Source organism: Corythoichthys intestinalis, chromosome 7, assembly GCF_030265065.1.
Source record: "Corythoichthys intestinalis isolate RoL2023-P3 chromosome 7, ASM3026506v1, whole genome shotgun sequence".
Classification (NCBI taxonomy): Eukaryota; Metazoa; Chordata; class Actinopteri; order Syngnathiformes; family Syngnathidae; genus Corythoichthys; species Corythoichthys intestinalis.
The window spans coordinates 49,982,359-50,010,078 of NC_080401.1; the positions used below are offsets into that span (position 1 = coordinate 49,982,359).

General features: G+C 39.2%; 4 protein-coding genes across 7 annotated transcripts in view; 2 read left to right on the forward strand and 2 right to left on the reverse strand.

Annotated features, from left to right (window-relative positions):
* Window positions 1-46: 46 nt before the first annotated feature.
* LOC130918789 (basic immunoglobulin-like variable motif-containing protein) lies at window positions 47-23,272 on the forward strand. Its single transcript, XM_057840845.1, has 8 exons — window positions 47-6,462; window positions 9,424-9,854; window positions 10,048-10,174; window positions 12,004-12,204; window positions 12,279-12,506; window positions 15,463-15,546; window positions 15,601-15,697; window positions 22,520-23,272. Exons 2-8 carry the CDS (start codon window positions 9,452-9,454, stop codon window positions 22,772-22,774), a joined length of 1,395 nt encoding a protein of 464 aa, XP_057696828.1. The 5' UTR covers window positions 47-6,462; window positions 9,424-9,451; the 3' UTR covers window positions 22,775-23,272.
* si:ch211-201h21.5 (uncharacterized protein LOC555526 homolog) lies at window positions 456-6,894 on the reverse strand. Of its 2 annotated transcripts, none has more exons than XM_057840850.1 (6): window positions 6,846-6,894; window positions 5,747-5,939; window positions 4,828-5,013; window positions 4,652-4,763; window positions 3,119-3,255; window positions 456-1,183 (listed from the first exon to the last, which is right to left on the reverse strand). In XM_057840850.1, exons 2-6 carry the CDS (start codon window positions 5,927-5,929, stop codon window positions 803-805), a joined length of 999 nt encoding a protein of 332 aa, XP_057696833.1. In that variant the 5' UTR covers window positions 5,930-5,939; window positions 6,846-6,894; the 3' UTR covers window positions 456-802. The 2 variants fall into 2 exon arrangements, with proteins under 2 accessions (XP_057696833.1, XP_057696832.1); XM_057840849.1 differs by lacking the exon at window positions 6,846-6,894 and adding an exon at window positions 6,011-6,091.
* zgc:172121 (uncharacterized protein LOC337599 homolog) lies at window positions 22,801-27,662 on the reverse strand. 2 transcript variants are annotated; one of them, XM_057840852.1, is made up of 9 exons: window positions 27,547-27,662; window positions 26,729-26,845; window positions 26,547-26,677; window positions 26,381-26,448; window positions 26,032-26,302; window positions 25,716-25,877; window positions 25,450-25,655; window positions 23,930-24,009; window positions 22,801-23,027 (listed from the first exon to the last, which is right to left on the reverse strand). In XM_057840852.1, the coding sequence occupies exons 3-9, from the start codon at window positions 26,649-26,651 to the stop codon at window positions 22,939-22,941; spliced, it is 981 nt and encodes a 326-aa protein (XP_057696835.1). In that variant the 5' UTR covers window positions 26,652-26,677; window positions 26,729-26,845; window positions 27,547-27,662; the 3' UTR covers window positions 22,801-22,938. The 2 variants fall into 2 exon arrangements, with proteins under 2 accessions (XP_057696835.1, XP_057696834.1); XM_057840851.1 differs by having other exon boundaries at window positions 26,547-26,845; window positions 27,547-27,661.
* Window positions 27,186-27,720, forward strand: part of nme7 (NME/NM23 family member 7) — a 42,268-nt gene continuing 41,733 nt past the window's right edge. For both annotated transcript variants that reach the window (XM_057840848.1, XM_057840847.1), the window contains exon 1: window positions 27,186-27,305. In XM_057840848.1, the coding sequence (XP_057696831.1) occupies window positions 27,300-27,305 (6 nt within the window). In that variant the 5' untranslated portion in view covers window positions 27,186-27,299. The remainder of the gene's footprint in view (window positions 27,306-27,720) is intronic.

Sequence of the window (27,720 nt, forward strand, 5' to 3'; positions counted from 1 at the left end):
GCTTACTTAAACAGCTAAACATTCACAGACACCGGGTGTTCAGTAAACCTGTCCCTTTATCTTGTGAAATGGCAAGATACAGAAAAAAAGCGACACAATACTTGACTTTGACACTAGTCGTCTCAAAGTCAGAGAAGTCAATGCTAGCTATTGTGCACAATGAGTAGCAATAGTGGTTAAAATTAGCGAAAGCTACTCCCTTCCATGTTAGCAATACTCTAAAAATTAGAGTAAATGTCAATCTTGAATGGGTATTTATTAAATTAACATTTAGAAAAATTAATATAAGACGTTTTTTGTCAAGCCAAAAGGGGAATAAATGCATTTTTAAATTAAGAATAAAAAAATTACAAAAAAATACCTTGTAAGTGTAAGTTTTGGCACTTTACCTTGATTTTTTTGCAGTACAGTATAGTTATCTATTCCTATGAAATCAAAATATGGCACCATTTTCAATGATTTTAATTTTCTTGACAAAATTTCATTTATGACAGCATTTTTTTGGGGGGGGGACACAGTTTGCCAATGACAGCGATAAATGTCCTATTCCTTTTATCGGGAGGTCTGGTCACGATCAGTCGCTGCCAGCCTCTTCCAGTCAAAAGGAATTTGACGTCTATTACCATTAATGGCAAATGAATACAAATACTAAACAAAATTTAAAATTGTTGCCATGTTTTTTTATACAATTGAACTTAGCCATTATTGAGGCAAACCCTGTTTTAATAGACAATATATTTCATAAAACATTTTAAAAGCTGTTTTCTTTAAACGCAGCATTTGATTACATTAATCGGCGTGTTCATTTTCCATTATCAGTGCTCCTCGCGGACTCCGTAAGCGACTGGATCAGCAGCTTCTCCAACTTGTCCTTGTGGCATTTAGTAAAGACTGTAATGGTGTGCTTCTTGTTCAAGATCCCAACACGATCCAGGACCATCATGCCGCGGCACATGGCGCCCCACAGCTCCACACGCACGGGACAGCACACACTCTCGGCCACCACACTGGGATCCACGCAGGCCGCCACGGCGTACGAGTCAAAGGAGACGAAGCCTGGTCCGAAGTAGACGTCGCGCTTCTTGCGCAGAGCTTCTCGGGAATACGCCCAGCAGCGCGACGTGATGGCCTTCATAAAGCGAGACGCCACTGTGTCTTGGTTTGTCAGCTCCTCGAAGAATTCCTATGGGGTGATGTGGTCGTTGTAAGATTTGAGCTTTTACAAATCTGCATGAAGTGGATGCAACAAAATGGTAACAAAGCACCTTTTCTTAACCATATGTGGCAATATGTATTTGGATAAAACCTGATGTAACATAAATATGGTACATTGGTGCCTTTATTTGGCACTCGGAACAAACATTTCCAACTAGAGGAGCAGAGCAGACTTTTGCCAAAGCAGCCAAATTCAAAGCATCGCCATCTTTCTGACCTCTGTGACCTTTCTCATCTCATCACGTAGCCTGCAAATTGTTTCGTTATCAGTTTAGTGCAAAAAAAAAAAATCTGACCTTTGACCTCATTACCCTGAAATTTATTCACTTCTGTTTTATAACCTTTGACCTCAATACCCCAAATGTAAAACCTGTTTCATATTTAAAACATCCCACAAGTTTGATGTTATCTTGAATATGAACAAACCTATGACCTTTGACCCCATTACCCCAAATTAAGTCACATTTATATGACCTTTGGCCTCATTGATCCACATTTAAAAATAGTCCGTTTCAAATTTCAAACATCCTGCAGGTTTGGTTTGATCATCTTTGCGTTATATTGAATATGACCTTTGACCTCATTACCCCAAAATGTATTCACCTCTTGTGTTTCACATTTCTAACATCCTAAGAGTTTTGGTAGTAATTAGTTTCTTCGTTCTTTTCCATTTCACCTGCTGGCGGAATATATTTGTTAAATTAAGTCAGTTTTTTTATGTGATTTTTTTAGATTATTTGTGCAACACATGTATCTGAACAGCAGGTATCTCGGGGGTAGAGGGAAATGTCACTGCTTAACTGGACAAAGATGCAGGGTTCAAAGAAGTTTAAAAAAGCGGTTTATAGTCTGAAAATTACTATAGGTCCTTGAATCAATAGGTCGCTGGTTGAGATGGCATTTTGTGACAAATTTATATTGCTAATTTAATGATTACCTTTAAAAAAATATATATATATATATATATATATACATACTAGGGCTGTCAAAATTATCGCGTTAACGCACGGTAATTTTTAAAATTAATCACGTTAAAATATTTGACACAATTAACGCACATGTCCCGCTCAGACAGTATTCTGCCTTTTGGTAAGTTTTACAGCAAGGCTTTTTGTGCTGTCTAACAGCGAACTCTTGTGGTCGCTTTGCGACATGGTTTATTGTTTTCTTGCCAGTTCAATATGGCTGCACGACGTCTCGGGCTGACGCCTAAGTTGTAATGTTGTGCTTATATGATCCTTGGACAAGATTTGTCCGTAAGTATGGTTGTTGTAAAGAATGTACATATTATGTTAGTAAGCGAAATGTTATATTTTTTGTATGAGACGCTTTTTGTTTGTTTAGTGAACCTGTATAGTGTGCTAAGCTAACGTTGTTGCTAATGCAATGCTTGTGTACTTTTTTTTTGTAGTTTTACGACGGTCTAAAGAGGACAATGGTTTGAGGCCATTTTATTTATAAATCAGATGAAAAAGGAAGAAGTCTGATTATTAAGGCGTCGTTCACTAGCTGTCTAGCTTTGGAAAAAGTAGACGCTTCGGAGTGAGGACAGCATAGACAGATTTAAATGACAGTAGAGTGAAATGCCCACTACAGTCCTTATGTACCGTATGTTGAATGTATATATCCATCTTGTGTCTTGTCTTTCCATTCCAACAATTTATTTTACAGAATATATATATAATTTATAGAAAAATATGGCATATTTTATAGATGGTTTGAATTGCGATTAATTGCGATTAATTACGATTAATTAATTTTTAAGCTGTAATTAACTCGATTAAAAATTTTAATCGTTTGACAGCCCTAATATATACTTCATATGGCCAAGATGCACCCTCCCACTGGTCTCCGAATTAAACCGTACAGAAAGATTCCGTTGAAAGAAGTATTATGATCTTACCCAAGACAACGCATTTCTACAGGCATATTCCCACGACGTCAAGTAGGTTGGGCACAGAAACTCCTCCAGAACCACATAAGCTGCTTCAGGATCCATGGCAAAGTTGAACTCTGCACTCGGAGTTAAGTTGCCTTTCCCTGGAATTGTACATATGAAATGCATGGACAAAATCCATATAAACACACCAGTTCCTCCTCAAGCAAAGCAAACCCACTGTCATGACATTTGAAGAATTGCCTCATTCTGGTATTTAGCATGCCCGGATTGTCGAGCACTTTAAGGACACCAAAACTAATAATGTTTGCTTAGTAAAGAGTTAGGCGATTTTCTTTTTTCCTCCACACACACCTTATATATTGACCTTTTAGCGACACTAAAGTCTTTTTATGTATACAAATATGTAGACTAGACATGTGCCGATTACAAGGTATACCATGGTATGGAAATGTCAAGGTTTCAAAACCGCAAAAAATTTGTCATACCGTCCCTAAGGTATTGACTGCTTTTTATATCCCAAAAATGCAGGGAGAAATCCCTTGCTTGCGGCTGTAAGGCTCAACCCTCCCCCACTGGTTTTTGCTCAGTGTTATTGAGTCAGCTGTGTTTCATGATGGCTGGAGGAGGTGAAACTCTGAACTTTTTCCCCCATCGAAGAAAAGGAAATCGCTGGTATGGGAATACATCGGCTACAGAAAAGTTAGACAGCCGCGGCTTACAGGAGGGCCAACCGACATGTAAAACATGTTTGCCGACGGTGGCTGCCGAGTAGGCAACACCTCCAATATGATTTCGCATTTATACACACCAAAGGTTAGTAAACACTGTCATGAATGTTTCCCACTAGCTACAACGTGTTTTATGTGTCCAACGGTGGTAAAAGTTTTTTTTCTCTCTGGCAACTGTCGAGAGTGTGGCTAATGTAAACATGTTATGAGTCGTACACATGTGCTTTTTATGGAAATTATTTTTATTAATGTTGAGCTGTGGCTGTAGTAGTATTTTTAATAAGTCAAATATTTTGCAACGCAAATCCTGAACCGAGTTCACTCGACCAGTATTGAGCCTTTTTGACCTTTTAAGGACACCAGAGTTAATATTTTGTTTTTAAGAGGGAACACAAATATTTGTGCTTCTTATGTCACTATAAAGCCCCTTTGACCCTTTTGGCTTCCCATACTGTTTGTGAATTTATCATAATGTCACTTTAGAAGGTCCTAAGAAATGGTGACCACCTCCAGAAAATTGAAAATTCACACTAAAGCCTCTTCTGTCACTTTTTTAAAAACTGTCTGCTGTCATTTTAAAGTTACTTGTAGTATTTTATAGCACCTTTAAGCCAGAATATTTGGTCAACTATCACACTAGGTTTGTAATAAGGTTTTTTGTTGCTTGCCTTTTACAGTGATAGACGTCTAAAACATTGACTGTGGGCTTGGCAGTGATCATTGGCTGTTAGCCTTGCTGAGTCAAAATAGATGGACAACATATCGCTCTCAATGCCTCAAAACCTGTCCCGATTTTCTGTTGGGTTACCTTCCATATTGCCTCCCATGATATAAAGTTCCTTGAGCATTCCAGGGAAGCTTGGGTTCATCTTGACAGCCAGCGCCAGGTTGGTGAGGGGCCCCAAGGCCACTAGACTTACCTGTGCCCGAAAAGCCACAGTTAATGCCGTGGAAGGAAAGGGAAAGCGGGTCAAGCACCCATACCTGCTTGGGGTTCTCCGCCACCAGGCGCAACATAGCACTCACAGCGTGTTCCCTCTGGATTTTCTTCTCCCACCGTGGGTCCCTGTCCTCTAAAACGTCCCCGAGGCCGTCTATGCCGAAGTGGTCGCAGGGGGTGTCGTTGGCCGTCCCGACTAGGGGCCCCACCGAGCCACGGAACACAGGGATCTTTAAAAAAAAAAAAAAAAAAAAAAAATTGAGTTCTAACAAGTGTACATTTTTGCCATATTCTTCTTACTGAACTAAATTTGACTTAATTCTCATAATGTTTTTAGATAATTTAATGGAAATTGCGACATTTTTGTTAATGTAAAACGATATTCTATACTTTTTAAAAATTGAATATGAAACATTTTTTTCTCAACCAAAATGCTTTTATATTGGAAACGAATGCACATTTTTGTTTATGAAAAACGATGTTTGCAAGTTTTCTTTTGATATTCTCAAAATATTTTTTCTTAAATGATAGCCCCATCCCAAAAGATAGACGACCCCTTATTAAAAAGTTTTACATGACTAAAAAGTTAATTTATTTCTTCATAAAGAAATAATTTTTAAAAGGCTAAAAACAGATTACCAATATTAAATACTGCATTTTTGTGAACCTAAATTCAGATAATTTTTTTGCACGTTTTACAGTAAGTTTTTTAAAGATGACAATGAAAATAAGGGAATAAAGAATTGATATTAATACAAATCTTAAAAAAAAAAAAAAAAGTATTAATTCATGGAAACTTTTTCCATTAATTTTTATTTTGTGAACCTTAATTCAGATTATAAAAGTAGGAAAGTCACTTTTGCCTTTTTTTTTTCTTTTTTCTTTTTTTAATCGTAATTTTATTGTCCCTCTAATATATATATATTTTGCTACTATGAAATCTTTACGCATGATGATACCAACCTGTTCCCTTTGTCCCACGGCGATCACTTTAATCACATTTTGGCAGACGTCATCCAGGGACGCGTTCCCGAACACGCAGGTGACCGCCAGGACGCGAGCGTGAGGCGCCGCCAGGGCCAACAGGATGGCCTGGGCATCATCGATGCCGCAGTCCGTGTCGATGATGAGCAACTTCTCCGACATCTTTATTATCCTGCCGTAGAAACTTCAATTCATCAAACAAACAAACAAAGTCAAGAGTTTAGTAAAGGGACTTTAATTAACCTCTTTTTGGAGGAGGTGAGACGCGGAATTCACTCGTTTGATTGGCTCCAAGTGGTTGAATCCTTTCAGGGGGGAGATTACTGCGTCGATTATAAAATATTAATAAGATTAGACTGAACGTACTGTATTAAAAAAAAAAAAAAAAAAAATCAATTCTCAAACATTTATCAAAACTTTCCACTTGAGCATATTTGGATTTGATATTCTATTGCGTCTAAAACAATTTAAGAATGGTTTAGCCCGACCGCGCAAATCCGGAAGTTTCTTCTTCGTCCGTTAATTAATGTCTAAGCAAGCTATTGTTATGTATGTGTTGCTAATACGTCTCTCTCAAACAATTTAAGACAAAAATACCTCACAAGAGTACGTTTGAAAATTAAAATAACGAACTTTATGAACGAAACACTTTCCTCCTGAACCAATGTGTCGACTGATGTCTCCGGAGACCTAAGGTAATAATTAAAAAAAATTGACCGTTTTTTAAAAAACGGTCAAATAACTTCAAATGTGGTTGGTGCTTTAGGAGTGAGATGAATTTTCAATGTCGACACATGCATCTTTATTTTTCTTGTCAATGGATGAATGACTACATTCTATGTACTGCACATACTAAATATACTGTAGAACTGTACTACACAGTATGTAGCTAGGCATACCGTCATATAGAATGAAACTACTTAATAACACATTCAAATGTATTGCACACACACGAGAAATAAAAATTGTCCCTAAATATTTTAAACTAGTTCTATTAAAAACGAGCTTTTACTAAAGCTTAAAGGCAAATATATTGAATTTAAAAGTTAAATACAACTGAACTCAACGCATTACATACCCGGAGAGGGAACTTCAAAGTGTCTGGTCTGATGGCAAGGAAGCTCCTGTTGACCCCTGTTTTTATTGATGGACGTCATGCATAAAGTTGTAAGCATAGTATATGATTAAATTACTATGATATGATTCATTCTAATTGAATAAAAATGTCACATGCGCTTGAACGGAGCTGCGATTTGTTCATAGGCACAGTATTGTCCATTATGACAACTGTGGGCGTACGATGTAATCAGTTTTCCGTTCCTAAAGTTCAGTTACACAAATTTACTATGCAAGTTCATATTTAAAGTGTGACGTTTTGCCCAATGGATTTCTCATGGCATCCACATGTTACTGGAAACTCCACTTCCTGGGAATTACAGTCACCATAAGGCTTCACTGAATGACACCACTTGGTTATTACTATTTCAACATAATTGTTGAAAATGTACATTATTAAATGGACATACAGTTTTGCTTTCTGTAGAAGCAAGCTCAAAATGAACTACGACCACCCGGCTCGGTCCTTAGGAAATGGATCGAAGAAGGGGAGATATTTAAGAAATTTAAGGATAGTCAGTTCTTCCGGCTTGCTATATTGAGTTGAGTTGTAGCGGCCACAAAAGAATTACCTCACACTGACTGTATGGAACGTCAATACAAATTTCAGTCTTTCCCACATTAACGTAGCAAAAGGTGGTGGGCTACACAATTGTAAGCATTACTTTGGGGTCACGAAAGTGTGATAGTGCTAGGGATGTCCCGAGCCGATCACGTGATCGGAAATGAGGCCAATCGTGCCATTTTTCTGAGGATCGGAATCGGATAAAAAAGGATCGGGTTTTTAATTTGAAAAATATATTTGTTTTCTGCTTTGTACAGCCTCTCTCCTTCTAAACAGTGTGACCAAACTACTACTTGGTCACCAGTGCAGCTGGTGTTTGACACCTAAAGGGAACCACGGATAGAATATCTAGGGCTGCAACTATCGAATATTTTAGTAATCGAGTAATCGACTGAAAATTCAAATAAGCACTGTTTTACATTCAGTTGGACTCTCATTATCCAAAAGGTGCTAAACAAACAAGTTACATCATAAACATACATATGCAACATGAATACGGCGTAAATAAATGCTTAAGGCTGATAAGCAACACGGAAAATGAATGTATTAATTTTAGTTTGATTGCTGGCTATTTATATTATTTTCTGCCTAACAGATTATAAAGACGCCTTATTTTGCACATTGTGATATAAGAGGGCTGTCGTGTACTTTATTTGTACTTAAAGCACTTTCGCTGCATGCAGGTAGCATTCAAGACATTAACTAACCTGCGGCCATGGTCCAGTTGGTAGTTGGAGTTGTCCTGGGACTTAAGGGCCAGCAGTTTGATTCCCAGCTAACACTGCCCACTGTTGAAGTGCCCTTGGGCAAGGCACCGAACCCTAATTTGTCCTCAGTGGGTTGGCAGTGTCTTGCATGGCAGCAGCCCAATTGATGTTTGAATGAGTGCGTAAAAGTATAAATGTGTGCTAATATAAAGCACTTTGGGCATGGTAACCATGTAGATAAATGTGCTGTATAAGTACTCTTCAGTTACCAACACCACAAGGACCATGTTATTTTTCTACATCGATAGTATGTGTATTGTTTATCGATCGATTAGCTACAATCTGTAACTCAAGTCCTCAGATGAAAATCAACAAATCTGTTACGGTCCGTGAATAGAACAAGATAGAACAAGAATAACAGGGGGATTGAGTACAAGGGTTTATTGAACACATTAAAAAAAAAAAAAAAAAAAAAAAGCGATCACGAAAAAGCAGTCAATAGAAGTGTCCGTGACAGTAGGTTGGGATCAGTTAAAAAAAAAAAAAAAAAAAAAAAAACCCTGAGGGAAAACCGCGGCGAAAGGCAGACCAAGGCAAGAATGCAATTAGCAACGAAGGGATCAAGAATACAAACTGTCAAATGGCAGCAAGTCAATATCTTGGCAACCCGCCTAGGATCGGTTTAAAGACACTGCTGATGAGCTGGAATTGGATTCAGGTACGACGTTGGAAATTCATCCCACAACTCTGTAACAAAACAATCTGACCAGCAGCAGAATGTGACAAAATCATGCCAGCCGTCATACTAACTTCGCTAGTGTGGAGCACAAGTGTACAACCAAACTGTGTCATCATCCCCAGCGTGCTTTGTGCGTGTAAAACATTGTGCCCTCCATAGGTCAAAACATACTAAATATTATAGATTTTTAAATCAATGGCAATATTTTAGGTTTTTCTAATCACAAATTTTAGTAATAGAGAACACTTTTTTGTTATTAGAGCCACTTTGATTTGGCCAGAGAAGAGTCAGTAGTTCCACGATCAAAGGCACGAATGTGTTATTCATCGTTTAACGATGCGCAGTCTGAAGTGTGCTGTGCCAAGTCATTGTGTAAGTGAGAAGCTGTTCTCGGGAGCATGAGAGTCAAAACTAGAGTAAATTTGAGTGGACTCGTATGAATTATGTGAACGTTATGGAGAGTCATTGAAAGTGTGGCGTTAAAGGTGATGCAATGAAAAATGGGTGCGCCTACATTTTGTGCTTTTAGACTTTTTCTCAGGTCAAGTGAGTCGTCCATGCCAAACACATCCGAAAATCCTGCGAGTCCATCAAAACCATTAAGTATGCAAAGGCAGACCGTCAGCCAAGAGGAAGAGGACCGCCACCTGATCGGGACGTCGGCCACCGTAACCCGGCGGGCTTCCAGCGGTGAGCTCCAGCTTCCCCGCACCTTCCCGGTCACGCACTCCCGGGAGAAGTTCTACACCGTCTGCTCTGACTACGCACTGCTCAACCGGGCCGTGAGAAAGGACGACGGGGATAAAGCTGCCTGCGACTTCCGGCCGGGTCAGTCGGCGGCGGTTTCCGACGGCGACTTTGACATGGAGGACCTGACGCTCGGAGGAGCCAAGACCACACTGGCTTGGGAGATAGACACTACAGACTTCAAAGCGCTGCTCACACGCAAAATAAGGACAGGTAAGATTGTAGAATAAAAGCTCAACCTGCATATTTTGGGGAAAATGTGGACGTACTTTCAAGAAAGTGTTTTCCAATTGGAAAAAAAAATTGGCGCAAAATGCCACTTTTTTTTATGTCAGCCAATAAGTTCATAATGATTTTTTTTTCTTTTATTGGCAATCAAATTTAGTAGAATAATTTCCCGTTTAAGGTAGCGTAAAGAAGTGCAGCAGCAAAAAGATGAAGTCAGATCGACCCATCAGGAACCTTCTGGAAGTCCCACCTCAGCCCTCGCTAGAAGATGTCAAGCAAAGGAAGGTTCTAGATCTCCGAAGATGGTATTTTTCTGCATATATTTGTTTAGTATATAGTAAATTAATCATGTGACTTCTGACAATTTGTCATGCATTTTTGTTTTGCAAAATGAAGTACAGTGATCCCTCGCTACTACGCGCTTCAAACTTCGCGCTCTCAGTCCCTTGCGTTTTTTTTTTTTTTTTTTTTTCCAATTAGAAAAAAAAGTACAGATGAGCTATCCTGATTCGATCACGTCTCCTCCTCCCTCATGCTGCTTTTCTCGGTCTGGCAGTTCACTGGAGTTGCTTATTAAAGTTAACGATGATTGACAGACGTTAAGGTTTGATCTGGCCAGAGATGCTTGGAAGCCGAAACTTCAAAGCGCCGCGTGCGTCAATCATCATTTAGCTGGTTAAACAGTTGCTTTGGCAACTCATTGTGTGTAAGTGAGTCAATGAAGACTTTAATAAAGACAAGCATTGTTCTACTTTATTTCTGTTTAAAAATAATTCGGTGGGACAGTAACATGTTTCAAACTTGAAGTTCTTATAAACCATGAATTAAAATTAGGGCTGTCAAATTATTAAATTTTAATCGAGTTAATCACAGATTAAAAATTAATCGTAATTAATCGCAATTCAAACTATAAAATATGCCATATTTTTCTGTAAATTATTGTTGGAATGGAAAGATAAGACACAAGATGGATATATACATTCAACATACTGTACATAAGTACTGTATTTGTTTATTATAACAATAAATCAACAAGATGGCATTAATATTAACATTCTGTTAAAGCGATCCATGGATAGAAAGACGTGTAGTTCTTAAAAGATAAATGTTAGTACAAGTTATAGAAATTTTATATTCAAACCCCTCTTAATGTTTTCGTTTTAATAAAATCCAAAAAATAAACTAGTAGCTCGCCATTGTTGATGTCAATAATTACACAATGCTCATGGTGCTGAAACTCATAAAATCAGTCGCACCCAAGTGCCAGCAGAGGGTGACAAAACGCCAGAAACACAAGTAACAAGTGGACATGACACTGTGCTGTCATTTTAATCTGTTTGAGCGGGGCATGTGCGTTAAATGCGTCAGATATTTTAACGTGATTAATTTAAAAAAATTAATTACCGCCCGTTAGCGCGATAATTTTTAACAGCCTTAATTAAGATATACATAGTTTATAGTTTATAATATACAAGTTTTTTTACATGGTTTTTTACTTATCGTGGTGGGTTCTTGTCCCAATAACCGCGAAAAATGAGGGATCATCGTAGAAACATTTTAATGCTTAACAGTGATTTGAAATATTAGTTGTTGTTTTTTTACAGTAAGTACAGTACAGTACAGTATTACATATCGTCACCTTTTTAAAATAATTTTGTGTGTCACGTTTATACAAAATTGGAGTGTTACACCGATACAGCAGCAATATCCTGATACGGCACTAATATCACATCGGTATCAGCAAGTACTAGGAAAAGACATGATGATGCTCTGCAATATGCAACTTTTTTTTTTCTGACTTTTGGGGCAAAAAAATGATGCAAACACAATCGTTGTTTATACACGGCACTTATGTGATATTATTGGTATCAGCGAGAACTAAGAAACGATGTGTGAATTCTAGTCTTTCAGTTCCTTTGACAGAGCTGGTCGTCCAATCCAATTTGACTGGGAGGTGCGAATAAACAAAAATGGATTGGATGTCCAGTGGGTTCAATGGCAGCCTTTGTGCTTAAAAATATACCATATGTGTACTATTTTTGGAGATATTAACCCCTTTTAAGTGGCTTTTTAAAAATAAAACGGCCACCATTGACGGTGATAGACTTTTTTTTTTTTTTTTTTTTAATGGCAGGTATTGCATCAGCCGGCCTCAGTACAAGACATCTTGCGGGATCTCTTCGCTGGTGTCCTGTTGGAACTTCCTGTACAGCACGCTGGGCGCAGGAAGTCTGCCACCCATCTCCCAGGAGGAGGCGCTACACATCCTGGGCTACCAGCCACCCTTCGACGACATCAAGTTCGGCCCTTTTACCGGCAACGCCACCCTAATGCGGTAGAGGAATTATACAATTCAGCTAAATAACTGTTTGCTTGGAAGTCTAACCAAATCGTGGTCTTTCTCCCAAGATGGTTCCGGCAAATCAACGACCACTTCCGCGTGCGGGGCTGCTCGTACATCCTGTACAAACCACACGGTAAACACAAGACAGCGGGAGAGACGGCTGAGGGAGCCTTGGGCAAGCTGACAATGGGCCTGCGGGACGAGTCCATGGCCTACGTCTACCACTGCCAGAACCACTACTGCTGCCCGCTCGGATACGAAGCCACGCCCCTCAAAGCAGCTAAAGCGTACAGGTGAGTAACGCTACATTTTCTCTCCTCACATTTAGTTAAATATCGCACCAGTGTTGTTTTCGTCAACGATGACGAAAGCGAATATATTTCGTCAACACAATTTTTCATGACGTGACGATGACGAGCAAAAAAACCGTGTCTTGGGAGACTAAAACATAACGAGATGGATGCCAATTTTCGTCTGACGAGAACGGGATAAAAATTCGCCTCCGTTTCCGTCACAAATTCACAATGTGTAACATTTACTTATCGTATGTATAGTTAGCATGCACTGTAGCAGTGTGTGTTCGTGTCACTCATGTGACGTGCTGCGCCACCCCTCCGCCCCACACACACACACTTACTCACCGGCTAGTGAGTACGTGTGAAACGTGTCAGGTGCTGCTTGGTAAGTTTTGTTTTCTTATCTTTGCTAGATCGGCCATATTGCTTTAAAGGTCTGTGATGATTGATCATCACACACTAAATGTAACTTGTAGCGTTAGCAATTAGCATTTAGTGTGTCATCTTAAAGTCTAGGAAAACTTTTTACAGTTTGTGGCGTCCAGGTGGGTTTAATTAATTGAAAATAATGTAATTCAATTCAATTCAATTTTATTTGTATAGCCCTGGATCACAACAACGTTGTCTCAAAGGGCTTTGCAGAGGTAATATGATACACAATCAGAAACAGCAAATGAAGCAACAGAGATAAATAAATAAATTCAAGTACTGGGTTTTCCCCATCCTTAGACCCTCCATGTCCAAAATTAAACTAGCTTCAAGTTGCTTAAATTTCTCGCTACGTACTGTACTGTACATGTCAGCGTGTCTTGTTTGGTAATATCGCCTCACATTGAACTCTTTAAAAACAGCGACTGTCTCTTTGCAAATGAGGCAGACACAGTTGTTGTGCATTTTAGTGAAGAAATAGTCCAATTTCCACCTATCCTTGAAGCGACGGCCGTTGCAGTCAAGTTGTGGGTAATGTCACATGTGGTAATGTTGCTTTGAGTGCCCCTGCCTTATAGTGGGTAAATGAGGAGCAGCATTTAGTGTTAAGCTAGTTCTTAGTTTTTAGTTAAGCTGCTTCATATGCTTGTAGCAGTACTTCTGACCAATTTATTAAGTCTGTGTGCGGGCCAGACGTTATTGATTTTATGACAGAGGCTGGGGGCAGGATGAAATTTGACCATGGGCCGCATTTGGCCCCCGGGCCGGACTTTGGACATGTCTGTTTTAGACTCTATAATTATGCGCTTGTCTGTCAATGTTCATTCAAAATTGTTGGAAACCATTTATTTATGGGTGAAAACATTTTCAGTAATTGTCGACTAAAACTAGACGAAAACGAACACATTTTGAAATGTCTTAACGCAGAAGTTGAGAATTATTGACATTAGGCTTCATCTTCGAGTTAGCAGGGGTTTAATTAGTCGGTGGAGATGATTTCAACAAATTCTGTGCAGTTTGTAAGTTATTTGTTAGTTTCAGGGCTCCAGAGTGGCTAAGCTACAACAGATCCAACATAGTCAAATAAATTCAAAATGCAGGTCATTGTTCCAAATACCCATCCGGTCAAAACAGTGTCACACCAAATTGCCGTCATTTCTTTCTTTCTGCAGGACTATTTTTTTAGATGCGTAATACGACCACAATAGAGAGAAGTGCTTCGGACACTCGTGCTCACGCTGCATTCGGGGAAGGTGGGAATTTGGACTTATCCCACTCAAATGTTATCAGTTGCGACCTCAAAGCGAATGTAAACAGCAAAGATGGCTGATCGTGACGTTTTTATTTTGGCCATCAAAAGACATTTTGACATCCAGCAAACCAGCCTTCTCGTAAGCGATCAAATAGTGAAGGCGTTCCAATGATATTTTTCCAGATCTGAGGTTTCAAACTCTGACTTCCCAACTTCTTCAAATACAGCATCAGTCTGCTGAGTTAACTGATGGACGGCAACATGGTGAAATGTGCATTTACAGGCTGTGGAAGCAGACAGAAGAAATGGGCAAAGGAAAGTTCCCACAAATCCCCTATGGAGAACGAGAAAAAATATACTTTGGTTACTTGCTGCTGGCTAGGACATAAAAAATCAGCGGTGAAAAAAAACTATGTGATATCACTCAGCACTGTATCCCTGTTGAGCTGCTGGATTACATATGTTGTTTTTCATACTACAATTATTGACACGCAATGGTAAGTTTTAATACCTTTATCCTGAAAACATAGCCAAAACTATTGATTGCATGGGTCATCGATGATTTTCATGTTTTCTATTGGCATGCTAAATTAGCCCCATTGACTCGCGCTAGCTTAGCCACTTCAGAGCCCTGAAACAAATGACAAACTACATAGAATTAGTTGAAATTAACTAGCGCTGCAACGATTAATCGGTTAATTCGAGTATTCGATTAGAAAAAAAGATTCTAATTAAATTTTGCTGCTTCGAGTATTTGTTTATTTAAAGTGGCGTTGAAATTGTTTGTTTTGAAAGTGTTTGCATTTAGTTTTATTGATTTGGGTGGATACACTGCCCTCTAGTCTGCCTCATTTCACATGGCCCAATCCAGCTGCTCCCTGTAAAGACCAACATAAGCTAGGTTTTTGTTGGAGCTAATTTTTTTTTAAATGCGTTCATAATTTAGTTTAAAGTTATATCTAGCCAATTTTTGTGGAAATATATGTTTGAACCATTTGGTAAGAGCATTGTAAACAACCACAAGAAAAGTTAGTATTTTATAGCATTTAAGCTAGCTGACTTTTGCTATGTAAGTTAGCCAATTGTTCTTTTGTTGTACATCGATCCTTCCAACGAATTAAACTCCCGCTAATTCGAAGATTAAGCCTGATGTAAAAAAAAATTTGAATTTCCCCTTTAAATTTGACTTAAACTAGTGAGTATTTCAGTTCAAAAGACTAACACAAAAATGAAAAAGGCTGCCAAAAACAGCACTGTATCGCCTTTTGACAGGGGTCCTCTGCCCACCAACGAGATGGAGCATTGGATCCTGATCGGAGAACCCAGCAGGAAGCATGCAGCCATTCACTGTAAAAAGTAAGTCTTACCGTTGTTGTTTAGCTCTTTACTGAATAGGTAATTATCGTGCAGGTGGATGGACATTGTCACAGACCTCAACACCCAGAATCCAGAATACCTGGACATCCGCCACACGGAGAAAGGAATCCAGAGGCGAACCACCAAAAAGGTAGCCAGTTTTCTGTTACTCGTCAAGTTTTTCTTTGTCATGCGCTTTCATTCACAGTGTGACTCTAATGCTAGGTTCAGACCGCAGGTCTTAATGCACAAATCCAATTTTTTTTGTGTTTTTTCGACTCAAGTGAGGCATTAACTTGGTGGTCTGAACGGGACAAGTCGCATAGAAGTGGACCATTTCAAATCCGATCTGGGTCACTTTCATAAGGTGGGGCAAATAAGTATTTAGTCAATCACTAATTGTGCAAGTTCTCCCACTTGAAAATACTCGAGAGGCCTGTAATTGTCAACATGGGTAAACCTCAACCATGAGAGACAGAATGTGGGGAAATAAAAAACAGAAAATCACATTGTTTGATTTGTAAAGAATTTATTTGCAAATCATGGTGGAAAATAAGTATTTGGTCAATACCAAAAGTTCATCTCAATACTTTGTTATGTACCCTTTGTTGGCAATAACGGAGGCCAAATGTTTTCTGTAACTCTTCACAAGGTTTTCACACACTGGTAGTGGTATTTTGGCCCATTCCTCCGTGCAGAACTCCTCTAAAGCAGTGATGTTTTGGGGCTGTCGTTGGGCAACACGGACTTTCAACTCCCTCCACAGATTTTCTATGGGGTTGAGATCTGGAGACTGGCTAGGCCACTCTAGGACCTTGAAATGCTTCTTACGCAGCCACTCCTTTGTTGCCCTGGCTGTGTGTTTTGGATCATTCTCATGCTGAAAGACCCAGCCACGTCTCAATGCCCTTGCTGATGGAAGGAGATTTTCACTCAAAATCTCTCGATACATGGCCCCATTCATTCTTTCCTTTACACAGATCCCCAAAGCATGATGTTTCCACCCCCATGCTTCACAGTGAGTATGGTGTTCTTCGGATGCAATTCAGTATTCTTTCTCCTCCAAACACGAGAACCTGTGTTTCTACCAAAAAGTTCTATTTTGGTTTCATCTGACCATAACGCATTCTTCCAGTCTTCTTCTGGATCATCCAAATGCTCTCTAGCGAACCGCAGACGGGCCTGGACGTGTACTGGCTTCAGCAGGGGGACACGTCTGGCAGTGCAGGATTTCAGTCCCTGGCGGCGCATTGTGTTACTGATAGTAGCCTTTGTTACTGTGGTCCCAGCTCTCTGTAGGTCATTCACTAGGTCCCCCTGTGTGGTTCTGGGATTTTTGCTTACCATTCCTGTTATCGTTTTGACGCCATGGGGTGAGATCTTGCATGGAGCCCCAGATTGAGGGAGCTTATCAGTGGTCTTGTATGTCTTCCATTTTCTAATAATTGCTCCCACAGTTGATTTCTTTACAAGAAGCATTTTACCTATTGCAAATTCAGTCTTCCCAACCTGGTGCATGTCTACAATTTTGTCTCTGGTGTCCTTTGACAGCTCTTTGGTCTTGGCCATAGTGGAGTTTGGAGTGTGACTGACGGAGCTTGTGGACAGGTGTCTTTTATACCGATAATGAGTTAAAACAGGTGCCATTAATACAGGTAACGAGTGGAGCCTCGTTAGACCTCGTTAGAAGAAGTTAGACCTCTTTGACAGCCAGAAATCTTGCTTGTTTGTCGGTGACCAAATACTTATTTTCCACTCTAATTTGGAAATAAATTCTTTAAAAATCGAACAATGTGATTTTTTTTTTTTTCCCACATTCTGTCTCTCATGGTGGAGGTTTACCCATGTTGACAATTACAGGCCTCTCTAATCTTTTCAAGTAGGAGAACTTGCACAATTGGTGGTTGACTAAATACTTATTTGCCCCACTGTATGTGGTTTAAATCCGATCCAAGCCACATTTTTCCAGAACGTGGCGGCGTTCTGAACTGTCAAGTCTCACAAATCGGAATTCATGCGGCAGGTGCAGCGATGTAGCTTTGCATTAGCGTTGAGCCTGTTTAGAGGAACACAAAACCGATATAATGGTAGGAATCTTTTTCAGCACCTCTCAGTCTGTTTTTATCTTTTACAGCAGTTAGGCTTGAAAAGCTCAGAATTATCAGACAAAGGACTTTAGCAATGTCTTTAAGCGCATCAGAGCCGAGCATCTCGCTGACAAATGCTTTGCTGACAGGTAGTATTAATGTCCCTGCCGCAGTGTGGGACTTTTTGGATTTAGCAACATGTTCTGCAACAAGCTAACTGGCTTTGAGGTCTTTCTCATTTACCTTTGTAGTTTTTCTCAAAAACGTTGGCTGCTTCTCTGTGTTTTCACGAAGGCGAACGAAATAGTTCATAGTTTGCAGCGATGGGGGTTTCCTTTGGAGACGTGTTGCAATAAAACACGGGGAGGATTGACAGTCGTCACATATGGTTTGTGTATATCGACACTTGACAAGTCTAATCAAACGATGTACAGTAGACATGCTGAGGTCCACATTGTCGCGGACAGCAAGGTGGCTGTTGGCTAAAAATCCGAGCAGTTTATGAACGTGACGCGAGCAATACCTCGCTCATCTGCACACGGCCGAGAACTTTCTACCCACCCCTTCCTTCTTACTGCAACGCCCGACGACACTTAAAAAGAAAAAAGCGATATTGGATAATTTCTTGCGGCACACCGGTTGAAAAACGCTGGTCTAAATGGACAGAATGTCTGTAGGACTTCTTCTATTTTGTCTGGTATATTTGGTCACGCTGCCTTCACATGCTGTGGAAATGATGAACCATACCACATTGGTAATTTCGAATACATCCTGTTCATGTGCTTTTGTTGTCGTAGCAAAAAGAAATAGCAGACATGTACTTCATTTTGGTTTGCTGCGTGGGAAAAAAATGTTTTAGACCTGTTAATTCATCTACAACAACAAAAAGAGAATGCATCAAAATACAAACGGTACATTTTTATTTGTAACTGAACATTTTAGCGAACCCTTGGTTCAAAAATTATTTTTATAAACGTTTACACTACGTTGTTATGCTGGCGTAAAAAACAACAACATGCAAATTGACGATATATCTTCTCTAAAAACCTCAAAACTGATCTGTTCCGACTGACGTTCTGATGCAAGAACATATAAGACCTAATCGGATCCGTTTTTTCGATTCCATGGACACAGTGCCTCCGATGATAATTTTAATCTGAACGCAGATCTGATTGAAGAGATTTTGTCCATGAAAACATACCCATTGTGACCTTTGATTTATTACTTACGACTTAATTGCAAATTGATGTATGACCCTTTGGTGTGATTCATAAACGTAACAAGTTCAATTTGACGTTTTTCCCCTTTTTTTTGTTATGAAATCATTGTATCAGGGTATGTTGACCTAACTGTGACAGATCAAGCCCGTGTTGAGACCATTAATTTGACATATGACTCCATGTCGTTAGATGCAAATTGATTTATAACCCTGTTAACTGTTAAAATTTGACACGGAAGTGCTTGTTATTGGGTTATTACAGTTGTGGTCAAAAGTTTACATACACTTGTGAAGAACATAATGTCATGGCTCTCTTGAATTTCCAGTTATTTCTACAACTCTGATTTTTCTCTGATAGAGTGATTGGAACAGATACTTCTTTGTCACAAAAACATTCATGAAGTTTGGTTCTTTTATGACTTTATTATGGGTGAACAGAAAAAAGTGATCAAATCTGCTGGGTCAAAAATATACATACAGCAGCGCTAATATTTGGTAACATGTCCCTTGGCCATTTTCACTTCAATTAGGCGCTTTTGGTAGCCATCCACAAGCTTCTGGCAAGCTTCTGGTTGAATCTTTGACCACTCCTCTTGACAGAATTGGTGCAGTTCAGTTAAATTTGATGGCTTTCTGACATGGACTTGTTTCTTCAGCATTGTCCACAAGTTCTCAATGGGGTTTAAGTCAGGATTTTGGGAAGGCCATTCAAAAACCTTAATTCTAGCCTGATATAGCCATTCCATTACCACTTTTCATGTGTGTTTGGGGTCATTGTCCTGTTGGAACACCCAACTGCGCCCAAGACCCAATCTTCGGGCTGATGACGTTAGGTTATCTTGAAGAATTCGAAGGTAATCCTCCTTCTTCATTATCCCATTTACTCTCTGCAAAGCACCAGTTCCATTGGAAGCAAAACGGCCCCACAGCATAATACTACCACCACCGTGCTTGACGGTAGGCATGGTGTACTTGGGGTTAAAGGCCTCACCTTTTCTCCTCCAAACATATTGCTGGGCATTGTGGCCAGACAGCTCGATTTTTGTTTCGTCTGACCACAGAACTTTCCTCCAGAAGGTCTTATGTTTGTCCATGTGATCAGCAGCAAACTTCAGTCGAGCCTTAAGGTGCCGCTTTTGGAGCAAGGGCTTCCTTCCTTTTTGCACGGCAGCCTCTCAGTCCATGTAGATGCAAAACACGCTTGACTGTGGACACTGACACCTGTGTTCCAGCAGCTTCTAATTCTTGGCAGATCTGCTTTTTGGTGATTCTCGTTTGAATCTTCACCCTCCTGACCAATTTTCTCTCAGCAGCAGGTGATAGCTTGCGTTTTCTTCCTGATCGTGGCAGTGACAAAACAGTGCCATGCACTTTATACTTACAAACAATTGTTTGCACTGTTGCTCTTGGGACCTGCAGCTGCTTTGAAATGGCTCCAAGTGACTTTCCTGACTTGTTCAAGTCAATGATTCGCTTTTTCAGATCCATGTATGTATATTTTTGACCCAGCAGATTTGATCACTTTTTCTGTTAACCCATAATAAAGTCATAAAAGAACCAAACTTCATGAATGTTTTTTGTGACAAAGAAGTATCTGTTCCAATCACTCTATCGGAGAAAAATCAGAGTTGTAGAAATAACTGGAAACTCAAGAGCGCCAGGACATTATGTTCTTCACAAGTGTATGTAAACTTTTGACCACAACTGTACATAATAATATATCGTTGACAAAATAATCACATCTGTAAGCACTCTTTGAATCTTTGGAAAAATACCTCTTGCTATTTAATTGGAAATATGTATGATGTGATTTATGACCATTACACTATGGCTACAACTAATGATTATTTTTATATTTGATTAATCAGACGTTTAATTCAACGATTAATCGGATAAATCTCACTTTTTGCAATTACATTCACAATTTCAGTTAAAGTTGTTTTAGGTATTTTGTAAGTAACAATCAACACAGAATGGATGACAATTTCCTTACACAAATCAGACAAAAGTCCTGTTCATTCAAATAAAATAAGCGCTGCTAATTGACATTTTTTTTCTTGTCGGCAAAGCGCTGATTTAAATTGTGTCAATGAATCATTTCTTCTTTAAACAAACTAAACAACAAAATCGAATAAGGTGGCAGACTGTAATGAATCAGTTTTGTCAAACAGTTGTTCATAAATACAATCCAAATCCAATTTCAAAGCACACTCTCTTGTATGACTATTGACAATTTGAGTGGGAGTTTGTGTTGAAAGGAGACTGAGCTGGCTTTATGTGTGTGGTTGCTTTCTAAAAAGAAATAACTGTACTATCTAACAATAACTCGAGTGCCAATATGCTTCTCCAAAACACAATACAAATGGACACTTAAGACACTGATTAGCATAATCGCTAACTAGCTTAGTGCGCCGTGCTAAGTAGTAACGTCTCATCAACAAAGAATACAAACAATACACTGGATCCAACAACACTAAAGACAATCTAACTCTCGACACTTTATAATATCAGTTCAGCAACCCAACCTGAGTGTAGCAGTGAACTCGCTCTTGCTCGCACGCACAAGGACCCAAACGGGACTGCTCACAGCTCCCGGCAAAAATCAATTGTCAAATTCGCTGGCAACTAATCTACGATTTAAATTGGTTAGTTGTTGCAGCCTTAAGAAGCTAGTTTGGACTGTAAGAAAAATTGAAATCTGAAAATTGGCAAAAATGTGAATTGTTGTTTTTCAAAGTAAAAGCAGATTTTAGTTCATGTGCTACTACTTCGACTTAACAAAAATATAATGAAGAAATCGGATATTTACAACTGAGAAGTTGGTACAATTTCAAGAATTTAGACAAGTTTAAGGTGAAGAAGGTCCTAAACGATTAATTGGTTATCAAAATAGATTAGGGTTGCAGCTATTGATTATTTTATTAGTCGATTAATCAATGAATTAGTTAGTTCAAATAATCAAGTAATCGGTTAAGGAACATTAAAAAAATTAAATACCTGAGCTGAGCCTCAAATGGTATAAAAAATGAGGATCTAAGTACAACAAAAAAACAACTGACTGACTTACATAGCAAAAGTCTGCTATCTTAAATGCTAACTTTTTTTTTTTTTTACAGTGGTCTTAACAAATGGTTCAAAGACATATTCCCACCCAAAAAAAAAAAAACCTGCTAAATATACCTATAAACTAAATCGCGAATGCCTTAAAAAAACATTAGGTCAAACAAAAACTCAGCTTATGTTTGTCTTAACAGGGAGCAGCTGGATTCAGCTATGTGAAATGAGTTATGTCATATATTTATTGTTGCCTCTAGAGGGCAGTGTATCTACTCAAATCAATACAACTAAATGCAAACACTTTCAAAACAAACCATTTCAACGCTACTTTAAACACTCGAAGCAGCAAAATTTAATTCAAATCTTTTTTCTAATCCGATTAATCGTTGCAGCACTTTTGTTAATTTGCTAATCGATTAGTTGTCGATTAATCGATTGTTGCACCTCTAATTATAACATTAAAGTTGATCATACAAGGCAATATTGACCAAATATTGAGAGATCGGGCAAGCCCTCTTTGAGACTGTTAATTTGACATACGACCACATTTGGGTAGTTGCAAATTGATTTATGAGCCTTGTAACAAGTCTATGATGTCACTGTTTGTAAGGTGGGTGGAAACCTGCACTGCATTATGGCCTTCCAGCGGGTCAACTGGCAGAAGCTAGGCCCCTGGGCCCTCAACCTGGAGAACCTGCGCCACACTGGAAGCGAGGCAGAGGACACCAAGCGCTTCGCCCAGATGGGACGCTCACACAGTACAGGCAGCCAAAAAGACGCCCCCTGGAGGCATCTGTCCAACACTGCAGACCACCGGCAGAAAAGCTCACCTGATAGTGACATCGATGAAGATGATGCAGAATGATAGACGACGATGTAGCGAGGGACTGTTTCAAAATATACTTTAATATTCACATGTTGATAAAATGCAATGTTTATTTATTATTCGTAAAATACACGTACCACATCCATGCTCAGTTCTCATATTTTTCCTATAATTTTAAAGATTTTCATAGACATTTTTTTGTGTTACGTTTCCAAGTCGTCTGTTGGGCAACGTCCTCGTAAGTGTCGTCTCAGCTGGCCTATTTGATCCGGATCAACGCGGCAGCAACCCCCTGACAAGACACAAACACATAAGTCTTGTAGTGGCAATTTTCATCTAGCGGATGACGCTGTGGTGTAAGTAAAATAATTTTCTTATGTAGCGAGTTTGTGTATGTAAATAAACTAAGTTGTCATATAATCCTTTTAATGTTGGGATTTTTTTGGGATGACTTTGTACACTTAAATTGAAAGTAGGGATGTCCCAATCGCATATTTTTGCACCCGAGTCTGAGTCACCCGATTTTGAGAATCTGCTGATACAGAGTCCCGATCAGATACTGAAAATTTTTTTTTTTTTTTTAAACAAAAGTTCCAAACATGTTACTGTGCCACTGTGTTGCCCTCATAATGTGAATCATTTTTAATCAAGAATAACATAGAAAAATGCTTCTCTTTAGTAAACGCTTCATTGAGTGAGTCCACTCAAATCTACTCACGCTGCTGAGAACAGCCTCTCACTTACACAATAATTGCCACAGCACATTATGCAAGTTTAACGATGATTGACGCATCTGTGCCTTTTATCGTAGAGCTACCAAGCTTCTCTGGCAAGATAAAGCTACAAACCTGTCAATTATAGTTAACTTTAACTACCAAACGGAAGCTGGTTTGGCTGCTCTGCATAGCAGGAGGGAGGTTGAGAGGGCTGTGACACTATACGAGCATGAAGCAGAAAAATATTATTTTTTAAATTAAAACCCCATCCTTTTCACCCGATTCCAATCCTGAGAAAAATGCCGTGATTGGATTGGGACATCCCTCATCAAAAGATTTAAGGAACTGATTGGAGATAATTAAAATACTGCCGTTGAGAGCAATAGATGTCCTGTCCATTTCAACCAGTTTTATTGTTAGTAAAACAATCACTACCACAACACATACTCTGAAAAGTAGAGTAAGACCATAATCTTACCAATCAAAGCGGCCCCCTGCTTGAGCCATGTGTCACTAAGAGCCGCTATGGTCGTTGACATTTCAACTGATGTTTGCCATCTAAAATACAAAATAAAACATAAGACTTGATTGAATTTCTTACATTTAAAAACAAATCTAAGGTCCCTTATTAGCTTTTTAGAAAATCTATTTGTGAACCTGCTACAACTAAAAAAAAAAAAAGCATGTTTTGGTAGTTTCACTATGCTTCTTTGCGTATACAGTGACAATTTTAAAAAAATTAAGATTTATGACCTCATTACCAGACAAATTTGCATGATTTTTTTCGCCTAATACATTATTTTATGAGAGCACACTGACAAATGGGTTACATATGCAATAAAGTCCTCGTCAAGACTTTGTTTTGAGGGGTGACTTGATAAGGGTTGTTTGCAAATTGGTTTATGACTAGACATGTGCCGATTACCTTTTTCAAGGTGTACCGTGGTATGAAAACGTCACTGTTTCAAAACTGCAAAAATTTTCCGTCATACCGTCCCTACGGTATTAGCTATTTTTTATGTGCCAAAAATCCAGGGAGAAATCCCTCGCTTGCAGCTGCAAGGCTCAACCCTGCCCCACTGGTTGTTGCTCAGTGTCAGTGAGTCAGCTGTGCTACACGATGGCTGGAGGAAATGAAACTCCTGAACTTTTTTCCCACCATCAAAGAAAATGAAATCGCTGTATGGGAATACTTCGGCTACAGAAAAGTAACAGACGGCCCCGGCTTAGAGGAGGCGGGCCACCCGACAAGTACAACATGTTTGCGGCGGGTGACCGCCGAGGAGGCAATACCTCCAATATGATTTCACATTTACACAACATTAAAGGTAAGTAAACACTGTAACATTTCCTGCCTGCTACGAGAGGTAACTCCAGCGTGTTTAGTGTGTCTAGCGGTGGTAAAACGTGTTTTTTTTCTCTCTGGGAACTGTTTGTGTTGAGAAAGAGTGTGTGTATAATGTAAACATGATACGAGTCATATATGTTTTTTCTGGAAAATAATTCATTTATTTTTGTTCTGATGGTAATATTGAGCAATTGGGTAATGTTGAGCTGTGGCAGTGGGTTTAGGCTCACCTAAAGGAGTGCATTTATTTTTATTTGGGATATTTCAGTTATTTTTTGTTATTTTTAAAATTTAACTTAACATTATACTTGTTCCAATTTGCTAATGTTTTGAAAATTAAAACCTGTTCAATGGAAATAAGTTTTCAGAGCTGTAATTGCAATACTGTGATACCAGGATGTTTTGGCTTAAGGTTATCATACCGTCAGAATCTCATACCGGCACATGCCTATAATTATGACCTGTCAAATTTTAAATATTTTGCCATATAAAAGAAAATTGCTTATTCAGTGATGGTCTCATTAAGCCATGTCTTTTGACGTATGACTCGATAGCTTATTTTAGTTAGAAATTAACCCTAACTATTTATCTAAAACCAAATAGCGACTTTACAAATAAAGTTAAATTGAATCAAAGATCTTCTGACTTACCCGTGATGGGTGTCCCACTCCTCTCCACTGTTGGGGTACACCACCCATCTCCTATCAGGGTTCCTGAGAGCTGTGACAGAGTCTAGTAGCGACTCCACCCACTTTGGAGGACAACAATTGACACCCACGGCAAGCACCTGCGTGGACCTGTCCGCCACACGGACGGCATCTCGAAACAGGCTGCCATCTGACACACGGGTCCCATCCTGAAATAGGATGGCGGGGTAATGAACTCAACCAGGTCAAAGTGATTCCTCTCTCCTAACCTTGCAAGAGAAACAGATCCAGGCATCGCAGTTTGGGAATTCCCGAAGCAATTCCACCATTGCTGCTGCTTCTTTAACACTCGGTATGGTCTCCAGGGCAAAAAGGTCCGCTCCAGCCGCTGCCAAACACTCCAGTTGGGGTCGATGCCAAGCTTTCAACTCCTTGGAAAACAATGGTTTGGATTTTTTTTAGTAGTTTTCAAACATCAAAAGTAACTCCAAAATCATCAGGAAGTGAGCCTAATATGAAAAATAACATGGGCCCTAAAACAGAGCTCTGAGGGACACCACAGTTTGTCTTTACTCGGTATCTCACCTCTATGCTCATTTTCTCGGCGTACACGCCGCTGTACTCCGAGCCATCATGCAGAAAGGCTCCGTAAGGTCCTATGGAAGCAGCCACCATGGCCGGGCGGGCCGCTGGCATGCTAGAACCGAACGCCTTCACCGCATCAATGGCGAGATGATACCCGGATGCGAGCAGCTCCTTGGCAGCATTAGAGCCAATGGCCAAGTGTTGGATAAAACCTTGAATCGTGGCCTGGTAGGTGGCGCTGGTGATGATGTTGGCACCACTCAGGAGGAAGCTTTGAGCGTGTCATGTAAATAACAGCAGATAGTTAAAGCGACAGTAACATGTTTTTGTTTAACAATTGTGGCTGTACCTGTGATGAACATCTTTGACAGCTTGGGGGTTGGTATGCAACAACCTGGCGCTCCAGAGTGGATCTCCCTAAGCATGCATGCATAAATAAACAAATACATACACATATTTAAATATAAGTCATAGTATACAGGCTTAAATATTTTATCACAGTAGTATTTTTTCACCTGTAAATGTGCACCTTGAGCCTCCAATTCTGTTGCTAATCCGCCGTCTAAGATCAGGTATCCCTCGTCGTTAATTTTATTTCTTAGTCGAGCCCGTAAACTCATGATAAACAACAATAGAGTAAAATAAACTATGATAAAGTGGCATTTATTGTCCCTTATTTTAATAAATGGTCATTTACCTCCACGCTGTTTTGCGTCTACGTTGTGCTTCCGGGTTCTTGAGTTGCGTTTAATGTCACTCGAAGATTTGAAACTCGAATCAACCTTCTTGATGAGTTCCGCACAAAAAACACCCCCTTTTTAAAATCGTTAACTTTTAATAATTTGAAAAAAATCTTGGGTTTGAAAATCAACGTTTTGTAATGCCGAAATTGGTTAACAGTAGTTGTTACATTTGTGCTTTGTTTGTTATTGAATGCGTCTACTTTTGTAGTTCAGTTACTATAGAAACTAATGGTGCATTCAAATTACTCGGAAATTTAAACAAATTTACTCCCAAAATTAAATAATAGAAAAAAGTCATAAATATGAACGTTTCTAGTTGTTCCAAAAAATGATTTTATTGTTAAGCATATCGAATATATTAGTTTAAAATGTTAACTTTTTGGGCATTAATTGGTAACTAAAGAATTGGAGATCACTCCGACTTTTTACTAGCACATCAACGCACCACGAGCACAACTGGGCTAGCAAGTCAACGCTGTCCAAGATCAACATTTGGGACATGAGGACTTTGCTGACGCTGAAATAATGGATGTTGAGTAAAATTCGTTTTTTAATACACAACATACAACGTGACACATTATTTGTTAGCTTTGTATTAGCCTACGTTTTCACAAAAACTCGTCGAATGTAGTCAGTTGTGCTTCCCGCTTGGTAGCATCCATCGTCACTCGTACAGCTAGTGTTGTACTCAAAGAGAATAAAGCTTTAACTGCTTTATTTTCGTATAAAAGAGCACACTAATGTCGAAAACATTGTTATAAATGTTTGTTACCTTTCAGTCTAGCAAGTTGATAAGCTTGAGTTTATATCGTTTCAGTTTTCGTCCGTTTTCTGTTGCTATGGCGATTATTGATACAACAGAACACAGCAACATGAGCTATAATTGCACAATTAATCGATAATTTAATAAATTCTTGAGTTATTTGTGCCAAAAAAAAGGTTGAGT

Excerpts from the sequence above, each read along its gene's own strand:
- si:ch211-201h21.5 (XM_057840850.1), bottom strand. The coding sequence starts at position 5,929 with ATGTCGGAGAAGTTGCTCATCATCGACACGGACTGCGGCATCGATGAT. Across the intron at positions 4,764-4,827 it reads TGGCGGAGAACCCCAAGCAG|GTAAGTCTAGTGGCCTTGGG; the intron begins GTATGGGTGCTT and ends TTTCGGGCACAG. Across the intron at positions 1,184-3,118 it reads GTAGAAATGCGTTGTCTTGG|GAATTCTTCGAGGAGCTGAC; the intron begins GTAAGATCATAA and ends ATCACCCCATAG.
- LOC130918789 (XM_057840845.1), top strand. The coding sequence starts at position 9,452 with ATGCCAAACACATCCGAAAATCCTGCGAGTCCATCAAAACCATTAAGT. Across the intron at positions 12,507-15,462 it reads AAAGCAGCTAAAGCGTACAG|GGGTCCTCTGCCCACCAACG; the intron begins GTGAGTAACGCT and ends GCCTTTTGACAG. Across the intron at positions 15,698-22,519 it reads AGAGGCGAACCACCAAAAAG|GTGGGTGGAAACCTGCACTG; the intron begins GTAGCCAGTTTT and ends ACTGTTTGTAAG.
- zgc:172121 (XM_057840852.1), bottom strand. The coding sequence starts at position 26,651 with ATGAGTTTACGGGCTCGACTAAGAAATAAAATTAACGACGAGGGATAC. Across the intron at positions 26,449-26,546 it reads CTCAAGGTGCACATTTACAG|GGAGATCCACTCTGGAGCGC; the intron begins GTGAAAAAATAC and ends ATGCATGCTTAG. Across the intron at positions 24,010-25,449 it reads GAGTGGGACACCCATCACGG|ATGGCAAACATCAGTTGAAA; the intron begins GTAAGTCAGAAG and ends TTTGTATTTTAG.